At 44.6% G+C, this 16,288-nt stretch overlaps 1 protein-coding gene across 1 annotated transcript; it reads right to left on the minus strand.

Annotated features, from left to right (window-relative positions):
• Window positions 1-10,925: 10,925 nt before the first annotated feature.
• Window positions 10,926-15,108, minus strand: LOC108882957 (early growth response protein 1-like). The gene is given in 3 exon segments (XM_018675761.2): window positions 10,926-13,152; window positions 13,155-13,538; window positions 14,377-15,108. Coding segments are annotated over 3 exon segments (1,539 nt in total). The 5' UTR covers window positions 14,588-15,108; the 3' UTR covers window positions 10,926-12,208.
• Between the last annotated feature and the right edge of the window lie 1,180 nt (window positions 15,109-16,288).

Raw genomic sequence — 16,288 nt, forward strand, 5'->3', positions numbered from 1 at the left:
GAAAACAAGATATCAAATTCCTGGAGCCACGAGGCAAACAGAAAATATACAATCTGATTTACACCCTACAGTAAAATTGAGGAGTATTATGTCTCTGATTTGAAGATAAAAAGTTGGACTAAAAGGCAAATTTGGAAGGATCCAGATGTTATGTAATCCCGTTGATGCAACTAATAACTATCTTATAAAATCTGATTTGATTTTGTAGTCTCTTAGCCTGAGAGTTTACTAAATGAATTCATGTATTTAAATAAATGGGGAACAGAGTCTGAAACAGAGATTAAAAAGATCATCATCATATAAATTCTACACATTTCCCAGTTTGATAACACAAATATGAGTGATTCTGTAATCAGGTTGTAATCAGATCTTTTTAGTCTTTTTATTTATATAAATTTCTCCAACAGTGATTCAGTACTCTTTGCAGTGATGTATTTCAGAAGGAAAAAAGCCCACTGTTCTGTACAAAAGACCCAGCTGATATATGCTGCCAACCTGCTCTGAGCTGCAAAGCCTCTCACTCGCCCCCCTTTGCTATAAATCAGATAATGTTACAGTAGCGTGCCGCTGTGCTTTGTGAGAGATACAGACACAGCGAGGCAACCCTGTGCTCCCACTCCCACGTCTGAATACAATTGAAAGTGGTACAGATGAAATGTACCACTCGGGGCTAACTACAGCTGTAAGATAAATACTGTGCCACATACTGCTGTGGTGGCAGACAGGGATTTGTCTCTGTGTGATAGACCACAAGTGTTCAACGCTTTCAAATCTGCACACATACAATGGTGTGTGTGTGTGTGTGTGTGTGTGTCTGTGTCTGTGTCTGAACTCTCATATTTAGGCACACTGCACAATAAAGGTTACAACAGACAGAGGAACTGAGGTATAAGAGTACCTGGTCGTTTCTGGTGTAACAGTGTGTAAGTGTTGCTTTCCCCTTTTGTAACAATAAAACTATTTAAGTGCACCACTGTAGGTCAGTGCTCCACCATTCACTTAACTAGAATCAGATAAATGAGTTATTTTCAATGGGTACATGCATGGACATAGAGAGAAGTATGTGTCCATCTAATATTTGTTGAGACATTTTTATCTGGACCAAATTGCTGGACTGGCCAACAGAGCGACATTGCCATCTCCAAAAAGATTATTTGCTCCAGCGATTTCTCACAGCCTATGAGCAGAGGCAGTTGATGCCAGGCTGGGAGTGACATCAGATCTAAATGAAGTAAGAGGACAGTGGACCTGGCCAATTATCAATAATATGAACACCTGGGTGTCATAATTGGTTATGAAGTGTCAGACACACACACCTAGAATTGTACAGAGAAGTTTGAGTTTGTTATCCATGAAAACTAGAGAAGATTGTTCTCCACAAGGTATCAGATTTGCTTTTATGTTCTTAGGCTGAGGTGTGTTAGAACCTAAATACTCAATGTGTGTTTATTTAGGTTATCCTCACATGAACTTCAGAGGTGTGTCTCAAAACAAGTCCTGCCAGACAGCTCTACAGGTGGGCGGCAACTCAGCCACAGCCAAGTGTCTTTTAAGATTCTGGTTATGTTATAGACAGTGTCCATACATGTTCTCCACCCTGAGCTGTGGTGTTAAAATACATTTACTAGTCTGTAAAACAGGTCAACATATACAACTGGAAAGAGCAGGGTGAGGTTAATCCATCAACACAACAGGCTCTCCTGAGATATTCCCTGTACTGTAGATACATACAACGCATAGACAAAAATGGGAACTTTACACATCACATACACCATACTGCAAATAGATTTGATATTTTGATTGTGTTGCAACATACCGTATTGTTTTATGAGTGGCTGGATCAGCATGAAATAATGTAAACACAGATACACGCACGCATGCACACACACACTCACACAAACACACTAAGCAAGAGGGCAAGGAAAAAAAGGTTTGCACTGAGGCAGCTTGCCGAAGGGCAGCCTGCCAAAAGAGTGGGAGAGAGAGAGAGAGAGAGAGAGAGAGAGACAGACACACAGAGAAGGAACAAGGGGGGAAGAGAGAGACGGAGAGAGGGCAGGAAAGTCCTTACATAGCCCACAGGAAGAGCTGTGTCAGGGCAGGAAGCTCCTTGTTTGGGCATGGAGGTTTCCTGGCTGGCTGGAAGACTGACATTTCCTCTACTGCTTGGCTTCTGGAGAAGGGATCACATGAAGGCTTGAGGGAGGCTGCAGGGGTGGTGGTGGTGGTGGTGGTGGGCCGCCAGTCGGGCTGGGCTGGGCCCGCTCTCTGGTTTCAGCTCCAGCGCTCCCTCCCTCCCTCTCCCTGTCTCCCTTCTTTGCTCTTTGTGCAGCCTGCAGCTAGTGGCTTATTGCTGTAGCAGACACTTAACAGGCCGGCATTCATTCTCTGCAGTAATGACATGCAGTATCCCACTGTGCAGTCTGTAATGTAACATGGCACATGTTGCTCTATTAGCATAGTGATGCATCTACTGTACAGATCATAAAGGACATGGAGACATCATGGTGAACGTGCAGTTTTCATCTGCATATAACTATGTATGGCAATGACAGTTGTGACGACAGGTGTGCTTTCACTATGACTCTCAGGTTTATTCAGATTTAGTCTATTTTTGTCCAGTTAAGGCTTTTTGGGGAGTTGTTCCACCTCTCTGTCCAGACTGAAATATCTCAACAACTACTGGATGAACATTACCATGAAGTTTTGACCTCAGAGGGTGACCCCAAATTATTTTGGCGACCTTCTGACTTTACCTCTGAGATCCACATTTGTGGTTTTGGGTTAAAAGTATCCACAACTCTTCTAACATTTACAGATCTCCTGGCTTTAGCACCATCATTAGCTCCAAACTGAATTTCCCCTATACTTTGTTTTGCTTTAGCTATAACCTAAAATGACTCAATAGAGTTTCTAATTCAAATGATCAGGTACTATACTACTGTTTTGGCTTCATTGAGAATAACAGCGCTTAGAAGTCATTTTTGATTTATTAGCTAATGGAAAATTTACGCTTGCTTCCCTGATACGTGTTCAATTCACTTCAACACTGTGGTGACGGAAAATTATTTACATATTTTCCTTTCAAGTGTTCACTCCTGTATTATATTTTGAGCACTGACTTCAAAGTGCATCCTGTTTCCATTTAATTTGCAGCAAAGTCCAGAAAGACATCTGCTTGTTGTGTTAGAGCTCTTCTCACTTAGCCTCTCTTTAGTGATGCTGGTGACCTGTTTGCTCTCCTCCACGACTTTGCTTTTTACTGAAGCTGTGAAAACGGGTGCCAAAAACTCAAACCCAGACACTTTTTCCTGTCAATGGCTGAAACCTTGTTGTGGGCTCATGCTTCATTGCTTATTGATCGGCCATCTGTGCATTTGTGTTGACAATAAACTTCAACTGCTCCCAGTCAGACAGGCAAACAGACAGACAGATAGACAGACAGATGTTTCCTAGTAAACAGCAAGTGCTCCAATCAGACATAAATCTGTTAAGTGACAAGTTAAGTCCTGCACCTGCTCTCTCTCTCCTCTCTCTCTCTTTCTCTCTCTTCTCTCTCTCTCTCTCTCTCTCTCTCTCTCTCTCTCTCTCTCACACACACACACACACACACACACACACACAGGCTAAGGAAAAGCAGCAGACTGAGGAAAAGGAATTAAAATGGAGAGAGAGGATGGACAGTAGACAGGCAGCAGGGTGTGAAATACAGTCCAAGACACAAACAATCACAAATAAGCAAATAAAGCATGCGCACACACACACACACACACACACACCTCAACCTGAGGCATACACACACACACTCACATTTTTCCCTGCTGTCATGTCTCTGTGGATGATTACCTCATAATGCTCAGCAGAGGAGCAGCAGTACAGCCCTGCTTCATAACATCACTGGCATGGCTCTAGTAGTGATGGTGGTGTTTGTGGCTGCAACGGAAAATGTGTGTGCTTGTGTGTGTGCTTGTGTGTGTGTGTGTGCTGGATTGGTTCAAATCTAGAAGTCATGAGCAAGGATATATATCTGGATGTAGAGAAAAATGTGTATTACAACTCAATGAAAAAGAGCAACAATGTATGTTAAAGGTAAAGGTGAAATAGAGGAATGTAAAAGTGCAGACACTGAGTGGAAGATGGATGAGGTGCGTTTGGGAACAACGCAGCGGGTAAACAACCATTCATTTATCTGCAATTTCTCCTCATTTTACTGTTTTAGAGAAAGAGAAAAAAAAAAAACTCATTCTCATCCTCACAGCAGCTTTTAGCCCGCTGGTCTGGATAGAATAACAGAAAAGAGCTGGGGTCATTACTCACAACGGAGGACTCTATTAAGCGGCAGTGTACAGAGCTAAATGCACACACATACACTCACACCCTGAGGTGTGGAGAGAGCAGACTGAAGTGTGTGTGCATGCATGTGTACGGGTCAAATGTGCGGCCCTCTGTGTGTGAATTATACTTAACTGCAGGGATATTTCTGAGCCGTAAAAAAACACACGCACACACATGCAAGCTATGCGCACTCTTTGTAATCTAGCACCATTACTGGCGGCTTCATGTACATTAGAGGATGAAAATGATGGAGGGCAAGAGGAGATAGGCCCGCTGAAGGGGTAATTTCACTGAGGGGGCATCTGAGGTATTTATAGCCAAACGATTGAAGCGTTGAAAGCGTACTGAGTTTATGATCTGATCACAGACGCATCTTAATGGAAACAGGATAGCCAGGATACAGTAATGTACAGATTACACCAGGCTAGTTGTTTGAGTTGACTGTATAGAAAACTTTGCTTGTCTCACCTTGTCAAAGCATTTCAGCAATGAGCCAAAATTTTCCCGGGTTAAAGTTGGGTTAGAGCTGTGGTCAACGCTCATGACTTCACTTTGGCAGTAATAACCTGTCAACTGTTTCACATTAGGAAGCGTAAAAGCCTACATACACACTTGACAGAGCTGACAGATGCTGACATGCCACTGCATGCAGTCACAGGCCCTAAATGAGGACCTAACGGTGTGGATGTGACAGAGATGTGGCTGTGCTCGGCTCGCCACGGCACACACACTGCTTACTGTTAACAAGCTGTTAGGGAGGCAGACGAGTAGAGACAGAGTGAGAAAGAGAAGAGGAGGATGGATTGTTTAGATTTATGTCCTTATAAATCAGCAGGAAATTAGTTTACCCTAAAAGACTAGTTGGACACTTTGGATACATGTCTTTGTTTTCTGGCTGAGAGTTAGATGAGGAGATTGATGCCACTCTCAGGTCTGCACAGTAAATAAAACAGTGGATTTTGTTGCCTCCGGACAGACCCACGCTAGCTGTTTCCCCCTGCTTCCAGTCTTTGTGCTGAGCTAAGCTAACGGTCTACTGCCAGCATTTTCACATTTACCGCCACCATGACCATTTATACATGTGAGTGTGTTCGTGGGTGTGTGCACGTGGAGGTGGACCACAGAAGCTCCCAGCAGGTACCCCAGCCTCTCCCACCCTCCTGCTCCCCAGGCACAGCGCACTGATGACATCAGCTGGTGTGAAAGTGGCCATTAGTTCCACCTCATCATTGTGGGACAAATATAGCAGCGCAAGGCTTTCATCAAACGGGGAGGACAGCTGTAGTGAGGGGGTGGGAAATGAAACCTGGCCAGATGATGATACACATTCACCTTATCCCTCCTCCTCCCCAATTCTCACTTCTCCCACTCCCTCGCGATCACACTGTCGCCCCTGAGACTGATAACACCTTACGGCTGCAGCATATAGGCACACGTGGCATAGATAGGCACACACATGAATATACTGTATATGCTCACACACACACACACACACACCTGTTTACCTAATTCTACATTCTATCCACTCAGGATTTTTTTGTATGTGATTATGCCTCAGCCTTTAAATGAGGCTTAGCAGCAGCCGGATGACAAGTGCTGCTTTTGTAATACCTGGTGCTGCATTATGAAAGCACACACAGCCACAGCACACAGTACTATTGTCAGTGTAAGTCAAAACTATAAAACACCAAGACAAAGGACTTGTCTTTCTACTGCTGTTAGTCATGATTCTATTATATTTGGCCCTGAACCAGTGGTCTTGTTTTTCCTATTCCATTCCACAGGTATTACCTAATAAGTGGGTTAGAGATTTTTATTTATTTATTTATTTATTTGGGAGCGCATGGTCAAAATACACTGGATGAGATTAAGTTATGGCCTGTGCTGATGTACTGTGGAAAAGCAGTGCACTTGCGCGATTGTGAGTGTTTTAGTTTGAGTGCGGCGCTTCTCAGAACAGGTGGCTGTGGTGTCGGATCAGACACCTGGCCTCCACCTTTTGAATGACAGGTGGTGAAGTCACTGCAGGGCACATCTGGAGGGAGGGTGGAAGGGGGAAAACACAGATTTTCTATTAGGTCTCTGTCTCTCTATCTCAGCTTTTGATGTATCAGAGTAAGACACAGGATGCCCTGATCTGATCACGGGAAGTGGTTTTATATGAACTTTATTATTCTAATCTCCTTTTGCTGGTGGTTTTAGCAGTGCTTCACATGAAAATATGCAAATGCCTTAACGGCCAGGGACATGTAAACAACAGCCTAACAGCATTTTGTAGATTTGGCTTGAGTTATATTCAGCCACGAAGCCTGCAGACACACAAACACATATACAAACATGGACTCGCAGCACTGTAGCTCTCACCTCTAATCTGGGATGTTGTGACAACTGGGTGGTTGTTCTGAACTGTTGAACTGCAGTTCAAGCAAAACCAGTGACCCTGAAATGCATCCCCACTGCTTCGCGTGGAATAAAATGGGTCATAGAAACAGACAAATTTCTGAGGGAAAAAAAGCAGGGTAAGCTATCAGTGATAGTTTAGCTTCAAAATTAGGGCAGTACAGCACTCGACTAATCTACCACTACTCTGATGTCACGAATTATGGCGAGCTAGTGCAGTAATTCCAATCTAAAGACTTGAATTATTGTTATTCAGGAATTGAGGTCTTGTACAGTGTCATCAGAAGCCTGTAATGTGCAGGAGGAAGCCATCTGCTGCAGAGCATGTATCCCTCTGATAAAAACAGACAAGTCTCCGAGAGGCATGACTGCGTTTATTTACACAGCCTCGGAGACCCTGCTCGGGGATTGCATATGATAGTCAGACTCACAGACAGAAAAGAAAACAACTCAAGCCCACTTACTAGCCTTGACACATAAAGACTTATGAGGGCCTGTTTGCATTTCAGAGCCACCCAGGTGCCTTTTGTAAAGCTGTAGTGTACTTGATGTGGAGTTGAAGAGGTGTCATATCTGGGGGTACTTAAGCATGCACTGTTTTGTTGTCTGTTCAAAGCCATGTACTTCAAACAAGCATGGTTTATTAAGTAGAGCTAAAGTTGCCAGGACACCTGTAGATTATTGTGGAAGTGATACGTCAAAAAACTCTTTTGTGTGCCACAAATAATTTCAAAGATGCGAGCTGTTAGTTGTGCTGCTCTTGTATCTCATGTGTTTTGAACAGGTACGCAGCCAACACACAAGAAAAAGATTCGCACATCGTAACCCAGATAAGGAGGACAAATTTGTGACATCTTGATTATCTGTTATGTGTTTGCGTGTCTTTCTGTGCAAACCTGTTGTTCCAGGTTTACTGGAGCTGTGTTTCATTTACGACATAAAGAACATAGATGGACCTGCTGCATTTAGTTCAGGTTTTGTGTACTTACAGCTTTTGACTTGCTCTCAACCTACGATATGCCGAGCACGTTTCCTGAACACCGTGTCTGTGTAAATGTTGCAATCTACCTGAAATGTACCTGTGAGGAGGAAGGAAATCAAGCAGTTTAAATATAACCTACTTATCCCAAAAGGCTCAACAGGTGCCGAGTGCAAGAGGCAGAACAGGAGAAAGCACCTGACGACTGTCTCAGTGTTCCCTGTTGGCAAGATAAAAAAACCATCCCAGCGAGGGAGAGTGAGGCTCTGAACGTGAGATCAATGGAGCATATTTAAAAGACATTAGAGAGAAGTCCTCCTGTCACATTCCTGTGATAAAGTACAGGAATCTAGCCTTCCAGCATACAGTACCGTACGTGTCTCTATGAAGGCGATTCTCCTGTGTCTTCCCTCCCAGTGCCTAATCTCCACGTGGAGATGAAGGATGGAGGATGGCCAGCGGTGTGTGTGCGCTAAGCAGGGTTCTGGGTCGTCCTGTGCCCGACACGGGGCTCTCCCCAGCGGCCTGGGAGATGTCATGGGGTGAGGGCAGAGGAAAACGAATGGCTGGCGGCCCCGGAGCCCCTCATTCACTCTCTAACTTGCTCACATTAAAGAGAACTCTAATCACTGCGGGGACTTGGCCAATGATGTGCTTATCAAACGGCATATTTCAAAAAGGCATCTTAAAAGGCCCGAGGGCGAAGAGGCAATAAGAGCACATTTGTATGTGGATGAAAGGGAAAAGTGTAGACAGACCTTGCATCAGAATACAGAGGGGGGAGATCATTAGCATCTCCAGCAAAATATGCACTACCAAAGAGGGAGAGAGAGGTAGAGACAGAGATGGAGAGAGAGAGAGGTGGTAGTTGGATGGGATTGGAGGGCTGAGGGAGAGAGAGTGGTTCTCTTCGCCATCCGTCCTTTTTTGTTTTACACAGTTCCCAAAAAGAATAAGAGAACAAATACATTTTTGAACAAAGGCAGGGCTCTTGAAGTGGAAGCCCGTTGGGGGCGTGAGGTGGCTCCGTTGTGGGTAACAACAGAGTGAAGCCACGACGCAACTACGCTCCCAACTCCTCTCTTGCGCTCCCCTCACACCTCCCTAAACAGAGCGGGCCCCAGCGCTTTGATACGCGTGGACGAGCCTCGAGTCAGAGGATGTGATGGGCGACACAATTCCCTCGTACTTTGAGGGATATTTGCCGTCTGTCTTTCTAGCATTTTGGCTATGGACTGTGACAACCTCGAGCCGCAGCCTCCCCTGCGTAACCAACACTGGTTGAAATGCTGTCTCTTAACATGAGAAAGGGCTGAGAGAGGCACAGTCTGTGGTTTTCACATTGAGTAAAAGACTTTCCTAAAAGCATGGTAGTATGAGAAAGTTCTGATGCAAAAGCTATTGAATGGCTCCTGATTTGCAGCCAGGGACCAAAATAATGCTGTAAACAATGACAGGAAATGAGAGATTTTGGGATTTTAAGCCACACAAGGAGGTTTGAGATTTGCCCAAAAAAGCTGGGTGTTCTTTTGAGTAGAGAACATTATTATTTAAACATGACAATGATTTAACTCAGCATAGAGATCAACCACAGTGCTGATTTGTGTTTGTGTGATATCGTCTCATGTGCATGCTATTTTTCTTAAATTGTAACAATGGTGTAGATTTCATCCAAGAAAATGGACCATTGTTACCATCCACTGCTATTTTGTGCCGCCTTTTGCTGTATCATCTGAGAATGTTTATGCATACTCAAGCACACACACACACGCACACACACACACAGTTATACACACAGAACATTGTGTCAGCAGTTGAGAGGGCGGTGTCCAGGTAGATCTGTTTCATGGGGACACTGAGCTTTTACCAAGGAAAGACAAGAGCAGAATGACGGCTGCTAACGTAGCAAATTTCACACAATTATACACTTACACATCACCACAACAGCACGCGGACGCACAGCAGGAAACACCTACATTAGTCAGTCTATAGACAGTCACTGTGTGTATTTTACACAGATGCCCGCATACATGTGCACACACACACACACAAACACAGACACACACCTGGTACAAACACACACAACTCATCAGACCCAATTTAGAAAGTCAATTTGGGATCAGGAGACCAATTATCTTAATTATTTTCCCTTTCCCTCCATCACTCTCTTCTTCTTGTTTTCCTGCTTTCTATTTTAGCTGTGTTTGCATTTGTGAGTATTTTGGTTTAGTGCATTTCACAACACAAAATTACTCCAAAGCTTCGAGAGAGGGAAAAACTTAACAGGGTTTTCTTGTCTACATAGGCTAAAAAAACCAAGCTGTTTTATTTTCATACTCAAACATGTAGCGAGAATTCCTTGCCTACGGAACAGTAGCAGATGAATAATGATGGTGCGACGAAGCTGTTATTATATTCTACTTGAAAAAGCAAAAGAAACAGCGGTTAAACCTTCAGGGCCAGTCTGTTCAGCTGCATCCGTGCAACAATTCAGCCTAAACTACACAGATATTGCCCAATTGTGTGTTACAGCTCATTCACTGCGAGGTGACAGCATCTCGCCGACCGCATTTGTGGAAAAGAAGGTAATTATCGTGTGATGGATTTCACCTGCACCCTGTGAAAATAACCCTGTGCATGTCTAAGTACAATCGGTTTAAAATAGCCCTTTCCAGAAATTATTTCTTTAACAGCATACAGCACACTTTTTTTTTTTTTTTTGCTATTTTGCCTAAAGATCAAATTGCTGGAAGTCTGTGTGCTCAACAGTAAGGGCCGGTGTTGTATCATAAAATCTAAAATGAAATGGAAATTTAGATAGGCTTAATATCTTCAAGAGCATGTTGGATCTAGATAAGAATTCCTCATCTTCAGTGTTTATAGGCATGGGAGTCATGCGTTAGTGTTATCATTAAGACAGGGTTCAGTTGGAGAACAGTGATTGAAACGGAGAGTTTCCATAAGATTATACTCTGCAGATTTCCCTCAAATTAAAGGGCGGCTCTCTGCGATGTGAGGCTGTGGTATCAATCCACTAATAATCTGCATACAATTAACACAGAGGATGATGGAATGTGTTGTTCATGTGTGAGGGATGTACGTGACAAAATGAGGGGTGGGATGTAATGTAATGTCTCTATGAAATGGTGTGAAGTACCAATGGAAATATTTGAAAACACAGAAGTCAAACAATAAAGTATGAAAACAAATATACATATATATTCATATTTTTATTTATATTTCATTTCTGGGAGGATATCTTGTACACCAAATATCCCATTGGCAGTTAAGCGCATTCAATGTGTTTAGAAGCCAGAAACAGTCACTTGTTTTAACAAACACAAATACAAATTAAAGATAACCACAAAATAATGAACTGCATGTATATAACATACAAAAGAATCCCATGCCTACTCAGTAGGTAACTTCAACATTCCAGCTCTTGAAGATGTGGATATTTACATTTCAGTTTTACAAAAATATACTTTATAATTTTTCTCCTTTTTTGCTTACATTCTAATGAAATGAAGCGGTGCCCTCATAGCTCGTCCCTTCTCCTCCCTCTGAGTATGACTTACATTCTGTAACAAAAATATTCCCTCAACCCTTAAGGCGAGATGCAGTGCATCCTCTCTCTCTTGCTCGCGCAGCCGAGTCACAACATCAGCAAGGCTTCACAAAAGGCACCAAATAACGGGAGCGTTTGTCTTGTTTAGTTTTTTTTTTTCTCTTTTTTGAATGTTTTTTTTTTCTTTTCTCTATTTTTCCATATAACCGAGCGATATGTCACATGTGAGAAAGAGAGAAAGAGATAGTACCAGTGGATGATATTTACAAACAGAAACTAACATCACTCTTACTCATGCTTGAATACTTAAGTGCTTTTTTTTTTTCAAACAATGTCAAAATGTATCACAGCATCATCACTACATAATAGAGAAAGTATGTAGAAAATATGGCCCTGCTCACTTCAAATAATACAATGCAAATATGCAAATAATTTTTCACATCAATGGTACCAAAGAATGATAAAAACGAAACATGGCACATGTACAATATACATATATGGTAGCTTATGTATATCATTCAATGTCTTTTGTACTGTATGAGTGCCTGCGAGGGCAAACGTGCCTTAGCACCACAACTGCTGGCAATCTGTTTGTCTCTTGGATTTTGTTTAGCAAACAGTAGAGACCCGTCACTGCTCTCTATCTGTTGAGTCCCATATGCATTTGAAGTGCTGCATTTGTTTTACAGAGAAGGAAAAAATCCCTTTTCATCTTCTATTGTCTTTGCCCAGTCCTTGACATGTGTCTTTTTCTCTCTTTCAGGTAAATCTCAAGATTCACCTAACGCTGCACAGGGAGCAGACAGAAAAGTGCTTTTTGGAGGGGAAAACAAAGTCTTTTGATGCTGATTTCGTTTCCCCTCAAAGAACCTTAAGGAAGGAGAGGTGCGGAGAGACTGAAAAAAGTTTTTTCTCTTTGCTCTTTCTTAGCAGATCTCGATTGTCCTTGGGGAGAGAGTGGTCTGCATGTCTGATAGCGGGGTGGGGACGGGGGAGCTGTAGATGTTGGAGGCGACTGAGGAGGGGAAGGAGGAGGCGACTTGGGACTGAAAGGTGCTGGACATGGAGACTGATGGGTAGGTGGTGGCCACGGAAGGAGATGGATAGGAAGTGTGGACGGGAGAGGAGTAGCAGGAGGTGACTGGAGAGGGGTAAGAAGACACCGGAGAGGGGTAGGAGGTGATGGGAGAGGGGTAGCTGGAGGCAGGTGAAGCAGCTGACACCGGTGCTGCTGTCACCACCACTGCTCCCCCCTTCTCTGCTTTCTTGTCCTTCTGCCGTAGGTGGATCTTCGTGTGCCTCTTCCTCTCATCACTGCGGGCAAACTTGCGTCCGCAGATCTCACAGGCGAAGGGCTTCTCGCCGGTGTGAGTGCGGATGTGCGTTGTCAGGTGGTCGCTGCGGCTGAAGTTGCGCATGCAGATGCGACACTGGAAGGGTTTCTGGCCTGTGTGGATGCGGATGTGACGTGTAAGCTCATCAGAGCGTGAGAAGCGACGGTCGCAGGTCTCCACAGGGCAGGCGTATGGCCTCTCATGTGGGGGCGTCTTGCTCGGCCGGGTGGGGTACTTGCGCATGCGGCTGGGCTTGATCAGCTGGGACTGGTAGACACTCTTTAAGTCCTGGGAACCAGTCTGGGTGGCAAAGGCCTTGATGGTGGACAGAGGAGTGAGGGAGGGCTGGCTTGACTGACTCTGGAAGGGCTTCTGGTCAGGGGGCACCAGGCTGATCTCTCCCTGCTGCTGAGGGAAGAGGTAGTCAGGGATCATGGGCACGGGGAAGCTAGTGCTGCAAGTCTTGCCGTTGGGGTAGGCAGGAGGAGGGTACTGCACTGCTCCGGCCGAGCTGGGGAAAGCCTGGCCCTGGTCTGGAAGATGTCAGAGTTGGGGCTGGAGTAGGTGGGGGCAGCCGAGTAGATGGGGTTGGGCTCGCTGTGGTGAATGGAGGAACTGAGGCTGGAACTCTGAGACGAGGAAGAGGTAGAAGAGGAGGAGGAAGAGGAGGAGGATGGGACGGATGAAGAGGAGGACGAGGTGGTCTGTGAGGCAATGGAGGAAGAGCTGGAGCTGGGTGCGACGTTACTCATCAGACCAGTGAACAGGCCCAAGATGGGCTCTGCCCAGAGGCTGTTGCTGCAGGTGGTGGCGGGCTCCAGGGTGAAACGGCCCGTGTAAGAGATGGGTGGCAGCCTCTGGGTGGGGTAGGTCTGCTCTCCCACTGGTTTCTCGCAGTTGAATGGGATATCAGGTAACGTATCTGCAAGGGGAACACAGAGAAAGGAGAGACATTAATCAAACTGTCAATATCCAGAGGGAGGGAGAGGGGGGAATCCTGCCAGAGCGATGGACAGTGTGTCACCCCTCTCTTCTGTGACAGATCATTCAGGTGCCCACGCAGAGAAACCCCCTCCAACTAAACTCTTTACCCCCTTCAACTCTAAAACTGTCTCTTCCAAACCCTCAACAAGAGCTGCTGCGCAAGCTTTCTAGACTCGCATTTCCCTCTGCTCACACTCTCTCGATCTTTCTTTCATTCTTTCTGTCTTCCTGTCTTGCACACACACACTCTCGTGCATTCTTGAAGCCCATCACAGAGCCCGAGGCAATTGATTACTGAAACTGCAGTTCAGCTGGTTTTAGGAATGCAATTTGAATTGAGCTGTAGGAGTGTCTAGAGGCATGCGGTGACTGAGCAGTGTTTAAGTCCTCTGAGAGTCAACAGGGATATAGAGCTATCAATAAATAAATTCAGTCAGATCTTTCTAATTTCTCTGTGTTTGTTCTATTTGTAGTATTTTCAAATTCACTTCCATTTCCCAACACATGCCATGATAAAACAAATTAATATAAATTCGGAACAGAAAATATCTCTTAATATGTCAGCTCTAGTTTTCTGATCAGTTAATAATATGAATTAATAATACACAGCAAAACATAAATAATAATTCAGTTTATATAGCTTCTCATTTTTCATGAATTTTTTCTTGGTTTAGTGTAGCTCAGCAGATGTGATCTAATTTTTAGCTCAGCTTTACATGCAGCATAAACAACCAGAGGCAAAAAAAAAAAAAAAAAAGCAAATCTCCATTTCTTACCTCCAGCAAGGTGGTCATACTGCTCTCCTGGCTCTCCAGAGCCGAAGCCTGCACCTTCGGGTGCGGAGGCAGTGAGGAAGGGGGTCCCTGCAGAGCTGAGCATCATCACCTCCTCCAGCTTGGGGTAGTTATCCATGGGGGAGTGAGGGAAGCTCAGAGGCTCTGAGATCTGCAGGGCTGGGAGGATCATCTCGGTCTTGGCTGCAGCCATCCTCTGCTGGTGCTGGAGCTACAGGGCTGAGGCTGCGCTGGTAGCTGGTGAAGAGTGCAGGGAGGCTGGGTGCACGCTGGCAGAGCGGTGCCTCGCAGGTGGAGGGAATCACTTAGCCCAGCTCAGGGAACGCAGCACACTTCTGCTGATGCCGAGGAAGATGCTGTTTTCTGTCTTGCTCCTTTGACTCTCGTGCTCCAGTTGTCCCGTTGTTTTCCTTTTTCTCTCAGAGATGAGTAAAGATCCACTTGTCTTTTCAGAAGAAATCAAAAGTGTCCTTTATACTCATTCCCTAAAATGCATCAAAATTAATCAACAGATTAATCTTGATTTTTTTCCCTCAGTTTTAAATTACTTATCCAGTCAGGTTTTGACCTTTTTGGATGAATGTTGTTTTGAATTGACTTTTTACTTTTGGTGTGATATTTCTCAGTTAGGGAGTTCTATGTGTTTCTCTATCTATCTCTGCTCTAACAGTTGCTCTTGTGGGCTCTCAGAGCTCTCTCTGAGCTGAGAGGTTTCCCCGCTCCTTTTATACCCTCTTGCCGTGACGTAGATGTCCATATTTGGAGCGGAGGAAGCCCATATTTAGGCACTGCAGTGGAGGACACATGACGCTGGCCTGGGGGGAAAGCAGAGAGGAGAGACTTTATATTAAGCTCTCGCAGTAAATTGCGAAGACAACGCCGCTCTTCCTCTGTCCCGAATCAATGTGTCTTCATAGCAGAACAGCTCCGCGAGACAGCAGCATAATTCTTGCTCTCTCCCCGTCGCCCTATAGATTTGATTTGGATTTCCCATCTGTGCAGCAGGCTGCGCTGCTGCCGGAAAGCTCGGCTCCGCCGTGCCTTATAAGGTCGTGACTACATAAGGACCTATTCCGGTGGGTTTCCATTTCCCTGTCCTTATTTGGAACTTCCTGAGGCAGCGCTGATCGCTGCTTGGCAGTGAATGAGAGGCTGGAGTGCAAATCATGTCCAGCGCTCACAATAACTAATGTCAGCAGCAGAATCCTGCTTCTCTGTTTTAAGGCACGAGCCTCAGATGAAGGCTGCTTTAAGACTGTAAATGAAAGACTTTGTGCAACAGGCAGACTGTGTTACATTTATTTTCTTAATGTTAGAACACGTGAGACTGTCTTCCCCGTGCGCTAAAAAAGCGCAAACGGGATATTTCAAACACTATTGCAACAGTTTTGTGGAGGCTGTTTATGGTACACATTCATTTTCATTCAAAACAAGCGAAAAAATAATATCTGACTTTGTTTAAAGAGTGACTTTACACTTTATGTTTTTAGCCTGGAACATTATTTCCATACAGTGTTATGGTTGGAAGCTACATTGCCATGCATTTCTATAGGCCTATAGGTTTATTGATTAGGAATAATTAGCAGATATGTTCGATTGATTTTGACATTTGATATAAGTGAAAGTAGGTATTTCTGAGGCCATGGGCTTAAAATATAAGACTGTGCAAACTCTGCTGGCTGGTAGCAAAGTTCCTCTAAATTAACTTTCCATCTCTCTCGGCTGTGTCATTGATTAATGAGAGCAGATAGCCGCGGATGCTGACGAGGTGCGGGGCGATCCGTCTAATTGAGGGGTGTCCCCGGCTCAATATTCGGGGAATCTCTCTGCCACTCAGCGGCCTAATGGGCCGCATTAACAACGCTGCGCGCAGCTGCCAGGACGCCTGCGGGAT

The sequence above is a fragment of the Lates calcarifer genome, linkage group LG8 (genome assembly GCF_001640805.2).
Source record: "Lates calcarifer isolate ASB-BC8 linkage group LG8, TLL_Latcal_v3, whole genome shotgun sequence".
NCBI lineage: Eukaryota > Metazoa > Chordata > Actinopteri > Centropomidae > Lates > Lates calcarifer.